We start from the raw sequence: 15558 nt of genomic DNA on the forward strand, positions 1-15558 counted from the left end.
ATGTTGAGCCCGACTTTTGTTCTGTGGGATTTGGGGTTTCCCTTATATACCTATGGCTCCATCTTCATTATTATCCTAATTGTCTGGCAAGTGAAAAAGTGTTACCATGGATTAACATTGGAACATAAAAGGAGCTGCTGCCAGGTAGGGAAACACTATGACCATGACTGAACTAATTAAGCCTCAGATAAGAAGCTTTTAAGCTCTCAGTGTCTCTCCTTTTATCCTTCCTTTTCCCCTCCCTCCCCTTGATTTTTTTTTTTTTTTTTTTTTACCATCCGTTAGTTACTCTTATAAGGTATTTCCCTTCTCAGAGCCTACAAATAATTTCTTACCAGGCTATCCTTGCAATGTATTCTAATTGAAAACTCAAGAACGTCTCTCTCTGACTTGGGTTGAGACTTGGGTGAAATGGAATGTGCCTCACTGGATCTTAGAAGACTTCCCATTATGGGAGATTTTTCTAGTTTGTGGTCCATTAAGGCATTTGTAAATTGAAGTTCTTTGGTTATTAGACCTACACACCTTTTATTCTGTTCCACCCTTTCTCTTGTTTCATCATAAGCATGATACACAACTTCTCTTAGGAAAAAAATGGGAGGTATTGAGGATGAAAGAACCTCAAAATGAATCAGAAGTAAGAAGAGAAGGGAAATATTGGGGTGAAAAAATAGAGTATGGAAAGTTAGGAAAGTTAATAAAATACAGATAAATTACAAGGGATTGGGAACTGTATATTAGCTTTGTCTCAGTTTGGACATGAAAAAGAAAATGGTGTCCCAACTTCATACTCTAACTCTTTTGTCTTTAAGCGTCACCGAAAAGTCAGACAAAGGGCTAGAGATGCAGCATCAAGAGGTAATGTCCCAGTCTCTGCTCTGACTTCTCTCTACTGCGGGTGAAGCTCCCATGAACCCTGTCCCTCAATGACCCTTGGTGCCAGGCACCAGGTGCTCTAACCACTGAAGGCCCAATTTCCCCAAGTTGACAGATTCTCCCAGAAGACTTTTTTGGGTGGGAAATCAGAGCCTGGGAATGTTCCAGAATTCTCCACCTTACCCCTGGGAGTGAAGAGGAAGTAGGGGAGTGAGGAAGTAAGGGCTCTGTCCTTAACTGTGTCATTTACTAGTTTTATGACCCAGTGGATGTCAGTTCAGCTCTCAGTCTTGTTATCCATAAAATGGGCATGATGATGCTGTCTCACTCACAGTGTGGTTGTGAAGGTCAAAGGATATTAGGTCCAGGAGAGCACATCATACCTGGCTAAGTTGTAGTCAGACGTGCCTCAGAGCACTGGCTATTGGGGTTTGCCGTCTCCTGTCATACAAAGGTCTCCAGCTTCCTGTAGGATGTCCCTGAATCCTCTCCCGTTCCATGTAACACTGTCTCCTGGTTTCTCAGCTAGGAAACTTTCCCGGGAAGAAGCTGAGAAGCCGTGGGAGCTGCTGTCTGTCATGAGAAGGTGATCTCTTGCTCTTTGCAGTCTCCCAACTCCCAGCCTGGCCTGTGATCATTTCTCCGCTTGGCCTGTGGCAGGGTTGGGGAGGAGCATAATGGCTGGGACGTAGCCAGACACAGTGGAGCCTGGACACTGGTTGGGGGTTCCCAGAGGAGAGGGTGGGATCAGACGCCTCAGGAGACAGGAGTCCTGCAGTTCTGCTCTGGGCTAGGCTCACAAAGGTCCTGGAATTCAGGATTTGACTAGTGCAGGATTTAAAACTACATGGGTTTTCACTCAACCACAAGACAAGTTAGGAGGATCGATAATTAATTAAGTGCATAAATCAGTCATCATTTTCATATTCTCTTTACAGCTAGACCCTTTCAAGGGCAGACCCCTGGACCCTGCTGATGTACCTCCTCTGGTTTTATCTTCAGGGAGGCCAGTTCCTGGGACAGCCCTCAGGCAGGAGCTTGTCATATTGTCCCCCTCTTGAGATCTCTAGAGAATAGGGATTGTCTTCCAAGAGATGTTGTGTATGCCCTGTAATCCCCAGAATGCAGAGTTCCCACAAGGACCTCCGTAGCCCCAAAGGAGGCTGACTCCAGGTTCTATCTGGTGATGTTCCTGGTGCTACGCCATCAGCTAACCATTGGCTCCCCCATCTGCCTGGTTGCCTTCTCCTAGTTCAGCTACTCAGCACAGGTCAGCAGAGAACTCACCCACCTCCCAGGCTCTCAAGGCCCTGCGTTCCTTTCAGTTGTCTGAGACTTTGCCCAGCAAGCCCCAGGCTCTCAGTCCAGCACACCATAACTTGCCAAGTGACATTTTCCTAGGAAGAAAAGTAGATGAGTAAACCCCCAGTGGGTGCAGGCCTCAGAGTTTACAGGGCTAAGGGGAGCAGTGTCAATCTCCAGGCCACACACTTGAAAAGAGGCAGATGTCATTCCATCAGTAACAAACGGTTGCCATGTTTCCCTTCCCAGCCAGGGCTGGCTTCCTCAGGAGGGGAGCGTGCGGCAGATCCTGTGTGCAGATCCCTGCTGCCAAACCTGCAACGCTGTGGCTCTGGAGATTCAGCAGGTGGTGGTGGGTGAGAACACTCTGATCTCCCCCACTTCAGGGGGCCCATCGCAGGGCTCCTCTTGCCTAGAGGTTTTGTCCACGTCTAATGTGTCTTTTGAACAGAGTCTGGAGCATGGCCCACACTCCAAAGACCTTTCATTTCCATCTGCAACCCTCACAGTGTCACAGAAATCCTTAACTCAGTCAGCTGCCCAGTCACCTGGTGCAGCCGGCGTCCACGATTTCTGGGCTGAATACCTCATGCTGAGGCAGGGATTTCATGTGCCAGAGGTGCCCAGGGGCCCAGAGACTATGTTTTCTTCAAGGATTGAGGAACCTAGGGTTTCAGTAAAGCTGCAGGAGATGATGTAGAGCAACCTCAACCTTGTCTGTGGGAACCAAGGCCATCAGCGCTTAAATTCCCAGGTGTCTCTGCTGCCCCTGAACCGAGAAATTACTACCCTGACACATCCTGTGGCCTTGCAGATGGTCACTGTCCTCCCTGCCCACCTGCCATTCCTGAGTCCTGAAGTCCTGAGGCGGCTTGAGCTACATGTAAAAAAGTGGATGCATTTCCAGAGGTGGGGGCTCCCCAGACGTGTGGAAGAGTCTCTGAGGCAGCTTATGCCAAATCCACCATTATTTTACCAACCTGTGTATAAGCAACCAGTTTCTTTCATTCAGAATGATACTTCTCAGTTCTCTGTTGAGAGATTTGAGACCATTTCATACCAGAACTTGGGTCCGTGTATGGCTGGCCAGCCTACCCAGGCCTTCTGGGTTTCTGAATGGTCCATTATGGACCCAGAACAAATACACTGCTACCAGCAAATCCCAAACCATATGGCTCTTGCGTTGCCCTCTTCAGCCCTTAAAGAATTAAGTGGCCTTTATCTAACGCCTGGGCAGCAGGCTAATGACTCAGTGGGCCACGTGCAGCCGAAATATAGCCAGCTATTCTGTGGTCTTCCTTCTCTGCACAGTGAGTCCCTGGTTGATGCCTTCTTGGGTTCTCAAGGCCTCTCCATGAGTGAGAGCATGTCCAAGCCCCACTTGAAGGATCCTTTTCTCTTCAAGGAGCTCTCCTTCCTCCCTCTGCTGCCTAAAGCTCCACCCCAGTCAGCTCCACCCTCTTTTCTGTCTTCTCAAAATTGGGTTGCTCCATCTGACAACCAACAAGCTCAGATCAGTGTCCCATTTCTGACCCTGGATAAGTATGAAGCCTTGGAGTGGCATCTGCTGCAGAGGCAGCTCCAGCTTCAGTGGGACTGGCCAGGTGTTTCCCAGAGAGATCAACACACCCAGAGCCCTGTGCAGTATAAGCCCTGTGACAAAGCCCAGTCTTCTGAGACTGTGAAAACTTCCTGGCCAGGGCATCCCACCTCAGTCCTCACACGAGAACTACTCTTCCCACAGCAGCATGCCAGGAGACAGCTGGAATTCCGCCTCCAGAGACAGTTGATTCACCACCGCTGGAGCCTGCCGCAGAAGATCCAACAGTCCATTCAATTGCTCCTGTCCCCCACTAATCAGCAGACTATGTCCCGGAGCAGCACATCCCTAGGCAGTGTGAATGGCTCCCGGCCTACATCTCTAGAGACCGCTGGGGCTGATGACCCATTCTCACCCATTGTGGACCCAGTGACAGTCCCCATGCCACACTTGTTTGACCAGGCCAAGGCAATATTGCAAAGCCATATCGACTCCAAATGTGGGCAGATTCACCAGGGCAACGTCCCTGCCTGTGTATATAGCTCTTGGGAGTGCATAATTCCTGGGGGCCTGGAAGTGACTCCCTTCACCTGCATCCCAGAAAGCAAGCCCCTGGAACCACAGGCAGCAAGTGACCCGGACCTACAACAGAAAATTACACCCTGGATGCTGACAGCCCTTGATCAGCAGCAACAAACCTCACCAGATGCTGTCATTGAACATCCTAAGCTGCCCCGAGCCCTGTCTGAGGACTCCATTGAGAAACTGGAGACAACTTTACGGCACAAGTATCTGGCCTTCTTGTCAGGGCTGCCGGCTCCTTATTATGTGGCTCTCTCTAGGGACATGGCCCCAGCAATCACTTCCCAAGCTATGATCACAGAGATGGTACCTGGGCCTATCGAATTCCCAACAGAACCTCTGACTCAGATGACCTCACCTGAAGAGCAGGGTCTAAGTCCTGGGTCAGGCTTTCAAGATGCCAACAAGGCTTGTGCAGACATTGCAGATGAAGTCCAGGCTGAAGTGCAGGCGGAAGAAGTAATTGAGATGGTGCCTCTAGAAAGTCAGGCAGAGCCTGCGAGGCCCTCCTCACTTGGAGAACACAAATTGGCCAAACTAAATTTCCATCTGAGAAATAAGATGCTAGAGATGCAACTGGGAATTCCCATGACGGCAAGGAAGTCCAGGAAACAAACTGTAGCAGCCTCAGAGAACATATGCACACAGGAGTCTCTTGGGAGTCTAAACAACCAAGGAAACACACTGCTCCAGGAACTCCCCATCCCACGAGATATGCCACGTGCCCCAGATCCAGAATGCCTCTATTCCAAAGAACAGCTGGCCACTGAGTTGAAGGCAGCGTATCAGAAACAGAAGCAACCCAGTTCCAGTGCAGTATCCCACGGTTCTGTCCACTGGGCCTCCAATATCTCGCAACCCAGTGGGGACCTGACAGAGGCCCAGGTGCTTTGTGGTCAGCTGGAGGCCAGTGTGAACAACCACAACCTGAAGGAGCCCTGGAGCCCTGAGTCCCAAAGCCCTGACAAGAGCAAGGACTCAGCCCAAGTACCCACACTGGCAGAAAAGAGAGAGGAGCCAGGCAAACCCAAATCGGCCGGGGACCACAGAGAAGGGGATGCCGGGTTTGCAGTCTCCTCCACAAGAGAGAAAAGCCACTCTGCTGAAGCCCAGAGGCCAGAAGGGATGCTTCTGAAAGGGACACCCTGCAGCCCCCGGCGACGGAGACATCGCTTTCACCCTGATGCTCCCTGTCAACACAGTCCCCAGCATCGCCCTCAGCTTAAACCCCCAGAGCTACCTCCTGGAGTCCCTGGGGGGAAAGACTCTGAGAAGAATGACCTGCAAGAGAGTCAAGCCAAGCTCAATGTCATCCTCAAACCAGCAAGGGTTCCTGAGAAGGCCCAGCCTGTGGTGCCCCAGGTGTCACAGGGCCAGCCTTTCCTAGGCCAGCTCACTCCGGGTAAGCCGTCGCAGGGCCGAACTTTACAAGGTCAGGTTTTTCAGGGGCAGGTGATGCAAGGCCGTACTCACAAGAGGCCCAGCTTTCCAGAATCTGGCTGGAGAAATAAGATGAAATCTTTTCTGCACTTTATTAACCCCAAGACAAAAGGCAAAGGGCGTGAGGAATCCATGTCCTCCACATCTGGGAAAGTGGCCAACACCAGAAAAGAAAATGTGGGAAAGAGCCTGGCTTCAGCCAAAAGTCCCAAGGGGCAAACTAAGACGGAGAAGACAAGAGGGGACCCTAAGGCCCAATTTCCGCCCACTGGGAAGCAGGTGGGCTTGGCGTTCTTGGATGTGCTCCGCTCCCCAGACAGTAAGCTCCGGCACCGCCCCCGCTCCCATCAACTCCACTCTGCCTCAGTCCCGGGCATCCCCTGCTGCCGCTCTCGGCACCGTTCTTGAGTGGCTTGTGTCACCCAACCAGGGAACCCACCCTAATTCCCAACTCTCACCTCGGAGGGAAGCACTGGTCTGCTCAAGAAGACCCCGCTCAGTCAAGAGACTTTGTAGTCTCTCCAACGTCAGCATTCCTTGAAGAGGACTGCTACTGTCATTTTCATTATACAAAAATACACTGTATATCTCTAAGTAGAGTGGTGTGCATCTGCTCCTTCTCTCCACTGCGGTGTGTTCAGGGAAGGCATAAAGGAGGTAAATGTCCTTCCTATCTAGGGAAGGGGCTTTAACCCACACTTAAGTTGGGTAGCATTCCACCCCACCCCCACCCCAGACTACGGATAAAGGGACTTGAACAGAGAAGGAAGGCCCTTGTCTAAGGTACATTGAAGGTAAAGGTCAGGCTTGAATTTTATCATGGTGTCCTTCGGCCCAGAGGAGCAATGTGGACATAAGGCTAGAATTGTCAAGGAGGAGTGGCCAGGAATCTCACAGGCAAAATTCACTGATGACTTCTATATGTGCCCACACTCTGGAAGGGAGGTTTTTAGGAGAGTGCCAGTGTTCCACCCTTGAGCAGGTGCTTTGTGTTTATCAACAGCCTATAGATAATATGACAACAGTCAAAAGCAAATGATAGAATCTCCTCTCTTTGCTCCCTGTTGGTTATTGGTTAGGTCTTTCTGGAGAACTCACTTGGGAGGCTGCTGTAGCTCTCTTGCCTCTGTCCCACTTCCACTGTCTATCAGCTGCATGGACTGAATGACAGTGGGAATGAAGATCACAGTAGAACATGGAGAGGGGCTGGTCCCCACTCCCAAGGGTAGGCAGGGAGAGAAGCAGGGAGGGAGAGCATGTAGATGGAGGTCTGAATACCTGGGGTAGAAGTTGACATGTTCCTGAAGAGGGCATGATAAGAGAAAAGGCTGGTTAGCTATGCACTCTAAAGAACCTTGAGCCAGGAAGCCAACCCAATACCCAAGTGCTTTTAGGGGATGGAGATGAATAAACTGAGTTTTGGTCTGTTGTCCGTAGTGTGATGAAGAGCAGTGAGTTGAGCCTTGTTTTCAAAGGCAATGCATATTAATTTAAAATTTCTGAATACTCACCCTCAACCCCAGAAAACTGTTTTCCAGTGTCAGGAATTGGTATAACTATAATTCTGTGTTTTTGCTCAGCTCAAACATGAAGTCAGTGACTGTGTTCTAATCTTGATATATCTCAAGTTTGCCCCCTTTTTTCTGTGTTTACTGCCTCTGCTTGTTAGATTACTCATCCATTCTTGCCTAAATAATACAATAGTGTCTCATATCCCCAGGGCTTAGGATAGTGGTGGCATAATAATACCTTAATAGTACTTGAATTGAAAGTCTGGGCTTAGGAAGCAGACAAATCATTACATTAGTGTGATGAGTGCTATGGAATAGGGAATACTGACACACGATTACTGGGGTACTGACCTCAGGTCACAATAAAAACAACCTTGATTATGCTGTACACGTTAAACTTATACAGTGCTGTATGTCAATTATATCTCAAAACTGGACAAAAAAAGAATTTAAAAAATAATTTTGAGAAATATCTTACACTCAGTTAAAATATTTACTTACTATATGCAAGGGACCATAGCTAACATGACAAAGGCACAGGACTTGCACAATGGAGCTCATGATTGCATGGGATAGTCTCACATGCCCAAATTGTCTAATCAACACATATACTTGAATGTCCAGTATTCACCTCAAACTATAGAACAGTGAACTCCTGATTCCCTGCTCCAAGCCATCATCTGATTACACATATGAAATATTCTCCAGTCACAGTATTCACAACATCACTTAATGGCAGCTCCATCTTTCTAGTTGTTCAGGACAAAAACATTGGTGTCATCCTTGATATTGTTTCCCTAAATGCCCATATCCAGTCCATCCTGTTGTCTCTACCTTCTGAAATGAATTCAGAACGTGACGATGTCTCTCGCTCACTCTGCTGCTATGATTACTGCAGTAGCATCATAACTAATCTCCCAGCTTCTTCCTGAGACCATACTTCCAACAGTCTGTTCTCAGCACAGAAGTTTGATGGTCCTCAGGGAAGGTCCTGGCTGTAGAAGACTAGATAGAAAGATAGATTAAGATTGAATGATGGGCTTCCCTGGTGGCGCAGTGGTCGAGAGTCCGCCTGCCGATGCAGGGGACGCGGGTTCGTGCCCCAGTCTGGGAGGATCCCACATGCCGTGGAGTGGCTGGGCCCGTGAGCCATGGCCGCTGGGCCTGCGCGTCCAGAGCCTGTGCTCCGCAACGGGAGAGACCACAGCAGTGAGAGGCCCGCGTACCGCAAAAAAAAAAAAAAAGATTGGATGATGATGATGACGATGAAGATGAATATGAAGGAGGAAGAGGAGGAGAAGAAAGAAGGAAAGAAAGAAAAAGGAAGGAAGAGAGAAAGGAAGGAAGGAAGAAAGAGAAAGAGAAAGAAAAGGAGCGAGGGAGGGAGGGAAGGAAGGAAGGAAGGGAGAAAGATACGTAAAACTATGAGACTGGTTAAGATCACCAAGGCAATGATTGTAAATGAAGGGAAGATCTAAAGACAGGCTCTGGGACACCCCAACATTAAGAATTTGGAGGAAAAAGTAGGAACCAATAAGCAGAGACTGAGAAGTAGCAGCCAGTGAGGTAGAAGGAAAACCAGGAGAGTGTGGCATACTGGAAGGCAAGAGAGGAAAATATTTCAAGCAGAAAGTGATCAACTGCATGAAAAGTTGCCAATCGCCAAGTAAGATGAGGACTCAGAGTTGATCATTAGATTTAACAACACAGAGATCATTCATGGCCTTGAGAAGAATAGACTCAGGTGAGAAGTGGAGGTAAAAGCATGATGGGAGTGGATTCGAGAGAGAGGAAGAGCAATTGGTGATAGCACGTGTAATCAACTGCTTTAGGGAGCTTTGTTCCACAGAGGTGCAGAAAAATGAGATAGCATCAAGAGGGCTTTCTAAAGGTAGGAGATATAGCATGTTGGATGTTGATGGAAAAGATCCAGTCAAGAGGAATAAACTGACGATGGAGGAGGGAAAGGGAGAACTGCTAGAGCAATGTTATGGTGCAGAAGTAACATAATAGGAGTGAGTCACAGGTTGAGGGGTTGGCCTTGGCTAAAAGCACAGATGTTTCACTGGTGGTAAGTAGAGACAAGGTGACAGTAATGAGGGACTCTGTGTATCATGAGAAGAATGGTTTTTCTACAATTAAGAGAGCAGGGCAAATACATAAGGGGGTGAATGAGGAACTGGGGAGGATCATGGCTGGGGGGAGGGGCTGATACATAGAGCCAAAGCCGGAGACAAAAAGGAATTCTGGAAGTTGCCATGGCAAGGTTTTTTATTAGGGCCTAAGGAGTTGGTAGCAGCATGTGAGCCCAGGTGGGCAGAAAAAAAAGTTGAAGTTGGTGATCACCTGGTAACAGGTATGGCATCCTAGTGTTCAGCCAGGGACTAGGGAGTTTTGGGGGTGGGAGGAGAGACTGGGACGCAGAAAGACAAAGAGGCTGCCCTGAGTGGATGGGAGGGAACTCTGTTTTGGACACCTCATTCCTCTCAGAAGGTGGCACCTCTCCTCTGCATTCCCACCATCTGACCTACCATGGAGGAGAGAGTAAGGGCAGGAAGTGCTGTGGCTTCCTCATGGTGTGGTATGGGGGACTGTGGGATGCCCCCGCCTCACTGTTTCCTAAGGAAATCCAGGATGGCTCAACATACCATCAAACCAGGAGGCAGGGGCAGGAATCTCTTCCTCTGATAGGACTCAACACTTAGCAAAGTGTATCCACTGCTAGCAGGATGCAGAAAAGCCAGATGGGAAGAAGCATGAATGTGTCCCTCCTCTGAATGGTGATTCTGTGCCTAAGGGTTGGGGGCCCAGCCCCTGGGGGTAGAGAGATGAGCTGGAACCAAGACCTTCAGGATTCTCAAGTCTCAGCAAAGTTAAGAGCTGAGAGAAGACACGGTCAGAGCCTATAATTCATGCAGGATGTTGTAGAGGGATGAAGCCTTGCTCATTCCATCCTATAACCCTAGCACAAGCCCCACCTTCCAGCTCCCCCTAGGCTCAAGAGGTAAAATCAGAATGAAAACTCTCATGGCAGGGCACAAACTCAAGTATTTACTCTTCCAGAATTGGTGGTAGATGCTAGGAGTACATCAGTGCTTGCTTGGGAGCTTTGGAGTTTCCTCTGCCCTCTGAGGTACCATATTGTCATGGCGAAAGGTTTTGACCTTCTGGAGCCCTTCTGGTCTCTGAGGAAAGCATTTCAGAATTCTATAGAGAGAATTTAAGGCAACTGCCTTCCTGCAGTGGAGGAGAATGGCTTCTCCACAAACTCACTTCTGTTAAACAATGAGTCCCAGCGAACAGGGAGCGTGGCTGCTTCCTTTTTGTACCTCCTCACTGCAGCCCACACAGAGAGGGCAACAAACACAGGACGGCACAGGAATAAACCCCACGGAGATGCTGCATCCTGCACCATGTGAGAGAACAATAAGGATAATCTTATTTTAATAAGCCAAATCCTCTTAAACTTTATAAATATTTATAACACAAAAGTGTACAGATTTTTACACAAAATATCATGGGTTTGATTCTCATCAACATTTCTAATCTTAATTTCTAGGATTAAAATCTATTAACTCAAAAAGAAAACAATTTAAAATAAAAGAGTATCCTTGTGATTCTAACTTAAAGTATATAATTATATAAATGTTTCATTCATGTAAGCTAGGATTTACATCCTCACCACTCTAAGGTCTGTTTTTCCTCCTCCTCCATGCAAATATGGTAAGAAAATGACTGATTAGTATAACTCAATTACCAGTAAACAGGTGAATGCCTAATTTCTGGGTGCTGTTTCCTTTTGTGTACCAGCTATCTCACTTTCCCTGAAGGTACTATGTACTTTCACCCCTATATGTGTTTCTTCAGGCTTTTCTAGACACCCATTTCTGCTTGGAAAAACTTAACCCATCCTTTAAGGCACAGTGGAAATGTGCCCTTGGCTGACGTTTTCCCCCTCCTCCTCTAGAAGCAGGGTTTTCTACGTCCTCTGTGGTGTTCTGCTTTCCCTGCCCTGAAATAGGTATGTATGACTGCCAATGGTGGGATCATGCGTCCATAAAGGCACAGTGTCCGGTCCATAATAATCACTTAATACATGTTAACTTGAGCTAACCTAATGAGTTAAATTGGCATGAGGTAAATATGCTGACCAGCTAGATAAGAGATTACTCGGCCAACTCTTATTTAGGATCCTATAGAATCATAGATATTTGAAATAATCTAGCTCTGGTTCATATTTTTGTGTTTTATGGAGAATTTAATTTGAAGAAAGGTTTCTATGGCATAAAACAGCATGAAAGCCACTGATTCTGGACAAACTATTTTCAGATGAGTAAATTGAAGATTTTTTAATATAAAAATCTAGGTAATCTGATTCAAAAAATTAAAAGACCCAGCAATAAGGTTTTGTTTTTTCATTCTTGAAAAGTGTCAATCTTCTGGAACTCAGTCCAGTTTGCCACAGTCCTCACCATTCCCTGAAGTGTCCCTGATGCAGAAGCTAAGTATCGAGAGTAGCACTAAACTCCCAAAATGATGAGTCTGGCATACCATGGAAATACACCTGACCTTCTCCCTGCATTTGTGTTACTTGCCTGTCCCTGAAGGCAATTGAACTTGAGTCCTCAGATTTGCAATAGATGTGTTTCTATGAAGTATTGGGGAAAAATATTGTTTACAAATTAAACTTCATCTGAAATGTATGCAGTTTGCTATTCAGAGGAATCAACTGTAACTATATACTAACTCTTTTGAACATCAAATGAGCACACTTGATTATATTTCTATTCCCTTGACAAGAGCTACATCTTAGCCTGGCATATAATTCTGAGAGCTCAGTTTGTCCTATTAAAATTTCTTTCTTTTATTATCATGACATTTACTTTTGCACAGGAGAAGCTTGGGTTCAGTGTGATTATTCTTCCTTTGCAACTAATCTTTTTGTTTGGCTTTCTTTTCCTGCATGGATAAGATCATAGTTCTTATACAGTTTTTATCACGAAAATAAAACTGTTGCCAAGACAAGTTGAAGACTGAACAACAGTAAATTAATTTTTGCCAGGGGCATGGTGAGCCCATTAGAGCTGTAGATTTGGAAATTTTTTTTTCACCCTAGCAAGTTTTCCTTTGTGTATATAGTTCTAAAAAAACTTTTATCGGTGTATTGATTTCATATAAAATTTACACATGCTAAGTGGTAAACAGTTTGATGATTTTTGGTTTCAGAACATTTTCATCATCCCCCAAAGTCCTTTTGTCCTCATTTGCAGTTAATCACTGCTCCCACCCACCCCAGCCCTAGCCAAGCTTGAGCCAGAAATATACTTGCCCCGCTTATGACCTCAACCTTGGGCAGGTATTGGCCCTCCTTAATCACTCATCACTGAGGTCATCACCTCCACCAACAGTGCCTTTGGACATAGGTGTTGCCAACCACTCCACATGGAGTGAACTCCCTTCCACCAAAGCACAGCCTGCCTGCTGCCCTGGCAGAACCTTACTGAGCTGAAGGGGGCGGGAAGTGATTGGATATTTGAATTACCATTCAGGAAGACACAAACGGAAAATTCTGCAACATCTCCATTTCCAGACTCACCAAGGGCCTAGTGCTCTGTGACCCCTGCCTCCAAAGCAGAGACTGTCACCAAAGAATTACTCCATCAATACTCGTGTGCCATTTCACATTCAGATATGACCTTTTTATCTGGGAGGAGACTGTTAGAGTAAGGAGGTGGTACCTACAGATATGACTTATCATTTTCATGACACCAATAATATTTATTTAACTTATTTAGTTGCCCTGGGTCTTAGTTGTGGCTCACGGACTCCTTAGTTGCGGCTCGCCAGCTCCTTAGTTGTGGTATGTGAACTCTTAGTTGCAGCATGCATGTGGGATCTAGTTCCCTGAGCAGGGATCGAACCCGGGCCCCCTGAATTGGGAGCACAGAGTCTTAACCACGGCGCCACCAGGGAAGTCCCTTATTTATTTTAAAAAACTTATAAAAGTTTGAGTTTGTTGTGTGTATAGCAGGTGGTGTCATAAAAATTCGGACAGTCCTTTGAGGCCATGGATACAGGAGGAGGAGATTACAGAGCTCCAAAAAGGATTTCTGAAAAGAATGCAAAAATAGCCAAGAGTGTATTTGGAGCTATGGGAAAAGAAACTATGGTTAAAAAGGTTGGCTCCGCTCTAGAAGAGCTGAATTGTTGATGTTTTAGCATTCAATAAAAATAAATACCCTTATTGATTTGGAAGATTTAACAGTCAATAAAAATAAATGCCCCGGGAATTCCCTGGTGGCGCGGTGGTTAAGAATCCACCTGCCAATGCAGGGGACAGGGGTTCGAGCCCTGGTCTGGGAAGATCCCACATGCCATGGAGCAACTAAGCCCGTGCACAAATACTGAGCCTGTGCTCTAGAGCCCGTGAGCCACAACTACTGAGCCCGCGTGCCACAACTACTGAAGCCTGCACGCCTAGAGCCTGTGCTCCGCAACAAGAGAAGCCACCACAATGAGAAGCCCGTGCACTGCAACAAAGAGTAGCCCTGCCCGCCACAACTAGAGAAAGAGCCGTGTGCAGCAATGAAAACCCAACGCAGCCAAAAACAAATAAATAAATTTAAAATAAATAAATAAATACATGCCCCTATTGATTTGGACGATATGTTGTAGAAGACCCCTCAAAATAGATTCCGTTTTAGTCTTTTGTTTGTCAGTTTGGGTATTTGCCTGGTGTTAAACTTAAATCAGAGTTAATTTTCAGGATAAGACTGCTTTTATTCCCCTGCCTGCTTGTCATCCGCTATATTCTACACCTCTCCTCCAGCATAATTACTTTCTTAGTCTAATATTTTCTTTGGAGAATCTTCTTCATGATCGACAATTTCAGTTTATGGGTTATGCTGTAGCTCAGAATTACAAGGCATTTAGCTAGAAATGCCTAAAGAGTAAACTTGAGCCCTCACGTAAAACAAAGATAATGGTGTCATTTTCAGGGATAGCGCCATCTGAAACTAGCCTGCTGGGATTATTTGGCCAGTGGGTACAGGTAGGAAAGCAACGTGCCCAGGAAGCTTTAAAGGCCTTAGATGTTTGGAAAAAGCAGATTAACACAAGTACCACTGACACCAATTCTATAGCCTTCGAGAAATCATTGTAGTTGTTTTGTTTGTTTGTTTTTTATTGGAGTATAATTGCTTTACAATGTTGTGGTAGTTTCTGCTGTACAATGAAGTGAATGAGCTATGTGTATACATCTATCCCTTCCCTCTTGGAGCTCCCCCCCCCCCCCACATCTAGATCTTCATCTAGATCATCACAGAGCACCGAGCTGAGCTCCCTGTGCTATAGAGCAGGTTCCCACTAGCTATCTATTTTACACATGGTAGTGTATTCATGTAATCTCCCAATTCATCCCACCCTCCCCTTTCCTCCCTGTGTCCACATGTCCGTTCTCTACATCTGCATTTCTATTCCTGCCCTACAAATATGTTCATCTGTATCATTTTTCTAGATTCCACATATATGCATTAATATACGATATTTTTCTCTTTCTGACTTACTTCACTCTGTATGACAGACCCTAGGTCCATCCATATCGTTACAAATGACCCAATTTCATTTCTTTTTATGGCTGAGTAATATTCCATTATATATATGTACCACATCTTCTTTATCCATCCATCTGTCGATGGATATTTAAGTTGCTTGCATGGCTATTGTAAATAGTGCTGCAATGAAATTGGGGTGCATGTGTCTTTTTGAATTATGGTTTTCTCAGGGTATATGCCCAGTAGTGGGATTGCTGGGTCATATGGTAGTTCTATATTTAGTTTTTTAAGGAAACTCCATACTGTTCTCCATAACTAAAAATTAGATTGCATTTACGTCTTAAAATAGGTCAGCTCCTTAGGATAATGTTCAAGTTTTGTATATCCTCTACCAAAAAAACAATCTTTTAAGTATCTTTTGTCTTACTTCTGTATCATTCTGATAAAGCATCGTCCAGTGGACCCTGCTGCAGCTGATCCAACTTATGACTTCAGTCAGCAAGCTTTCTTTTGCTTTTTCTTAAATATTTATTTATTTATTTGGCTGCGTTGGGTTTTCGTTGCGGCATGTGGGATCTTTCATTGCGGTGCAAGTTGCAGCATGGGCTCTTCATTGTGGCGCACGGGCTTCTCTCTAGCCGTGGAGCATGGGTTTTCTCTTCTCTAGTTGCGTGGGTTCCAGAGCGCATGGGCTCTGTAGTTTGTGGCACACAGGCTCTCTAGTTGAGGCACGCGAGATCAGTAGTTGTGGCAC

At 46.2% G+C, this 15558-nt stretch overlaps 1 protein-coding gene across 1 annotated transcript; it reads left to right on the top strand.

Moving 5' to 3' along the window:
* LOC132427649 (protein SPATA31F1) lies at nt 1–6148 on the top strand. Its single transcript, XM_060015336.1, is given in 4 exon segments — nt 1–144; nt 813–858; nt 1402–1462; nt 2428–6148. Coding segments are annotated over 4 exon segments (3972 nt in total).
* The last annotated feature ends 9410 nt before the right edge of the window (nt 6149–15558 follow it).

The sequence above is a fragment of the Delphinus delphis genome, chromosome 6, assembly GCF_949987515.2.
Source record: "Delphinus delphis chromosome 6, mDelDel1.2, whole genome shotgun sequence".
In the NCBI taxonomy this organism is placed as follows: domain Eukaryota; kingdom Metazoa; phylum Chordata; class Mammalia; order Artiodactyla; family Delphinidae; genus Delphinus; species Delphinus delphis.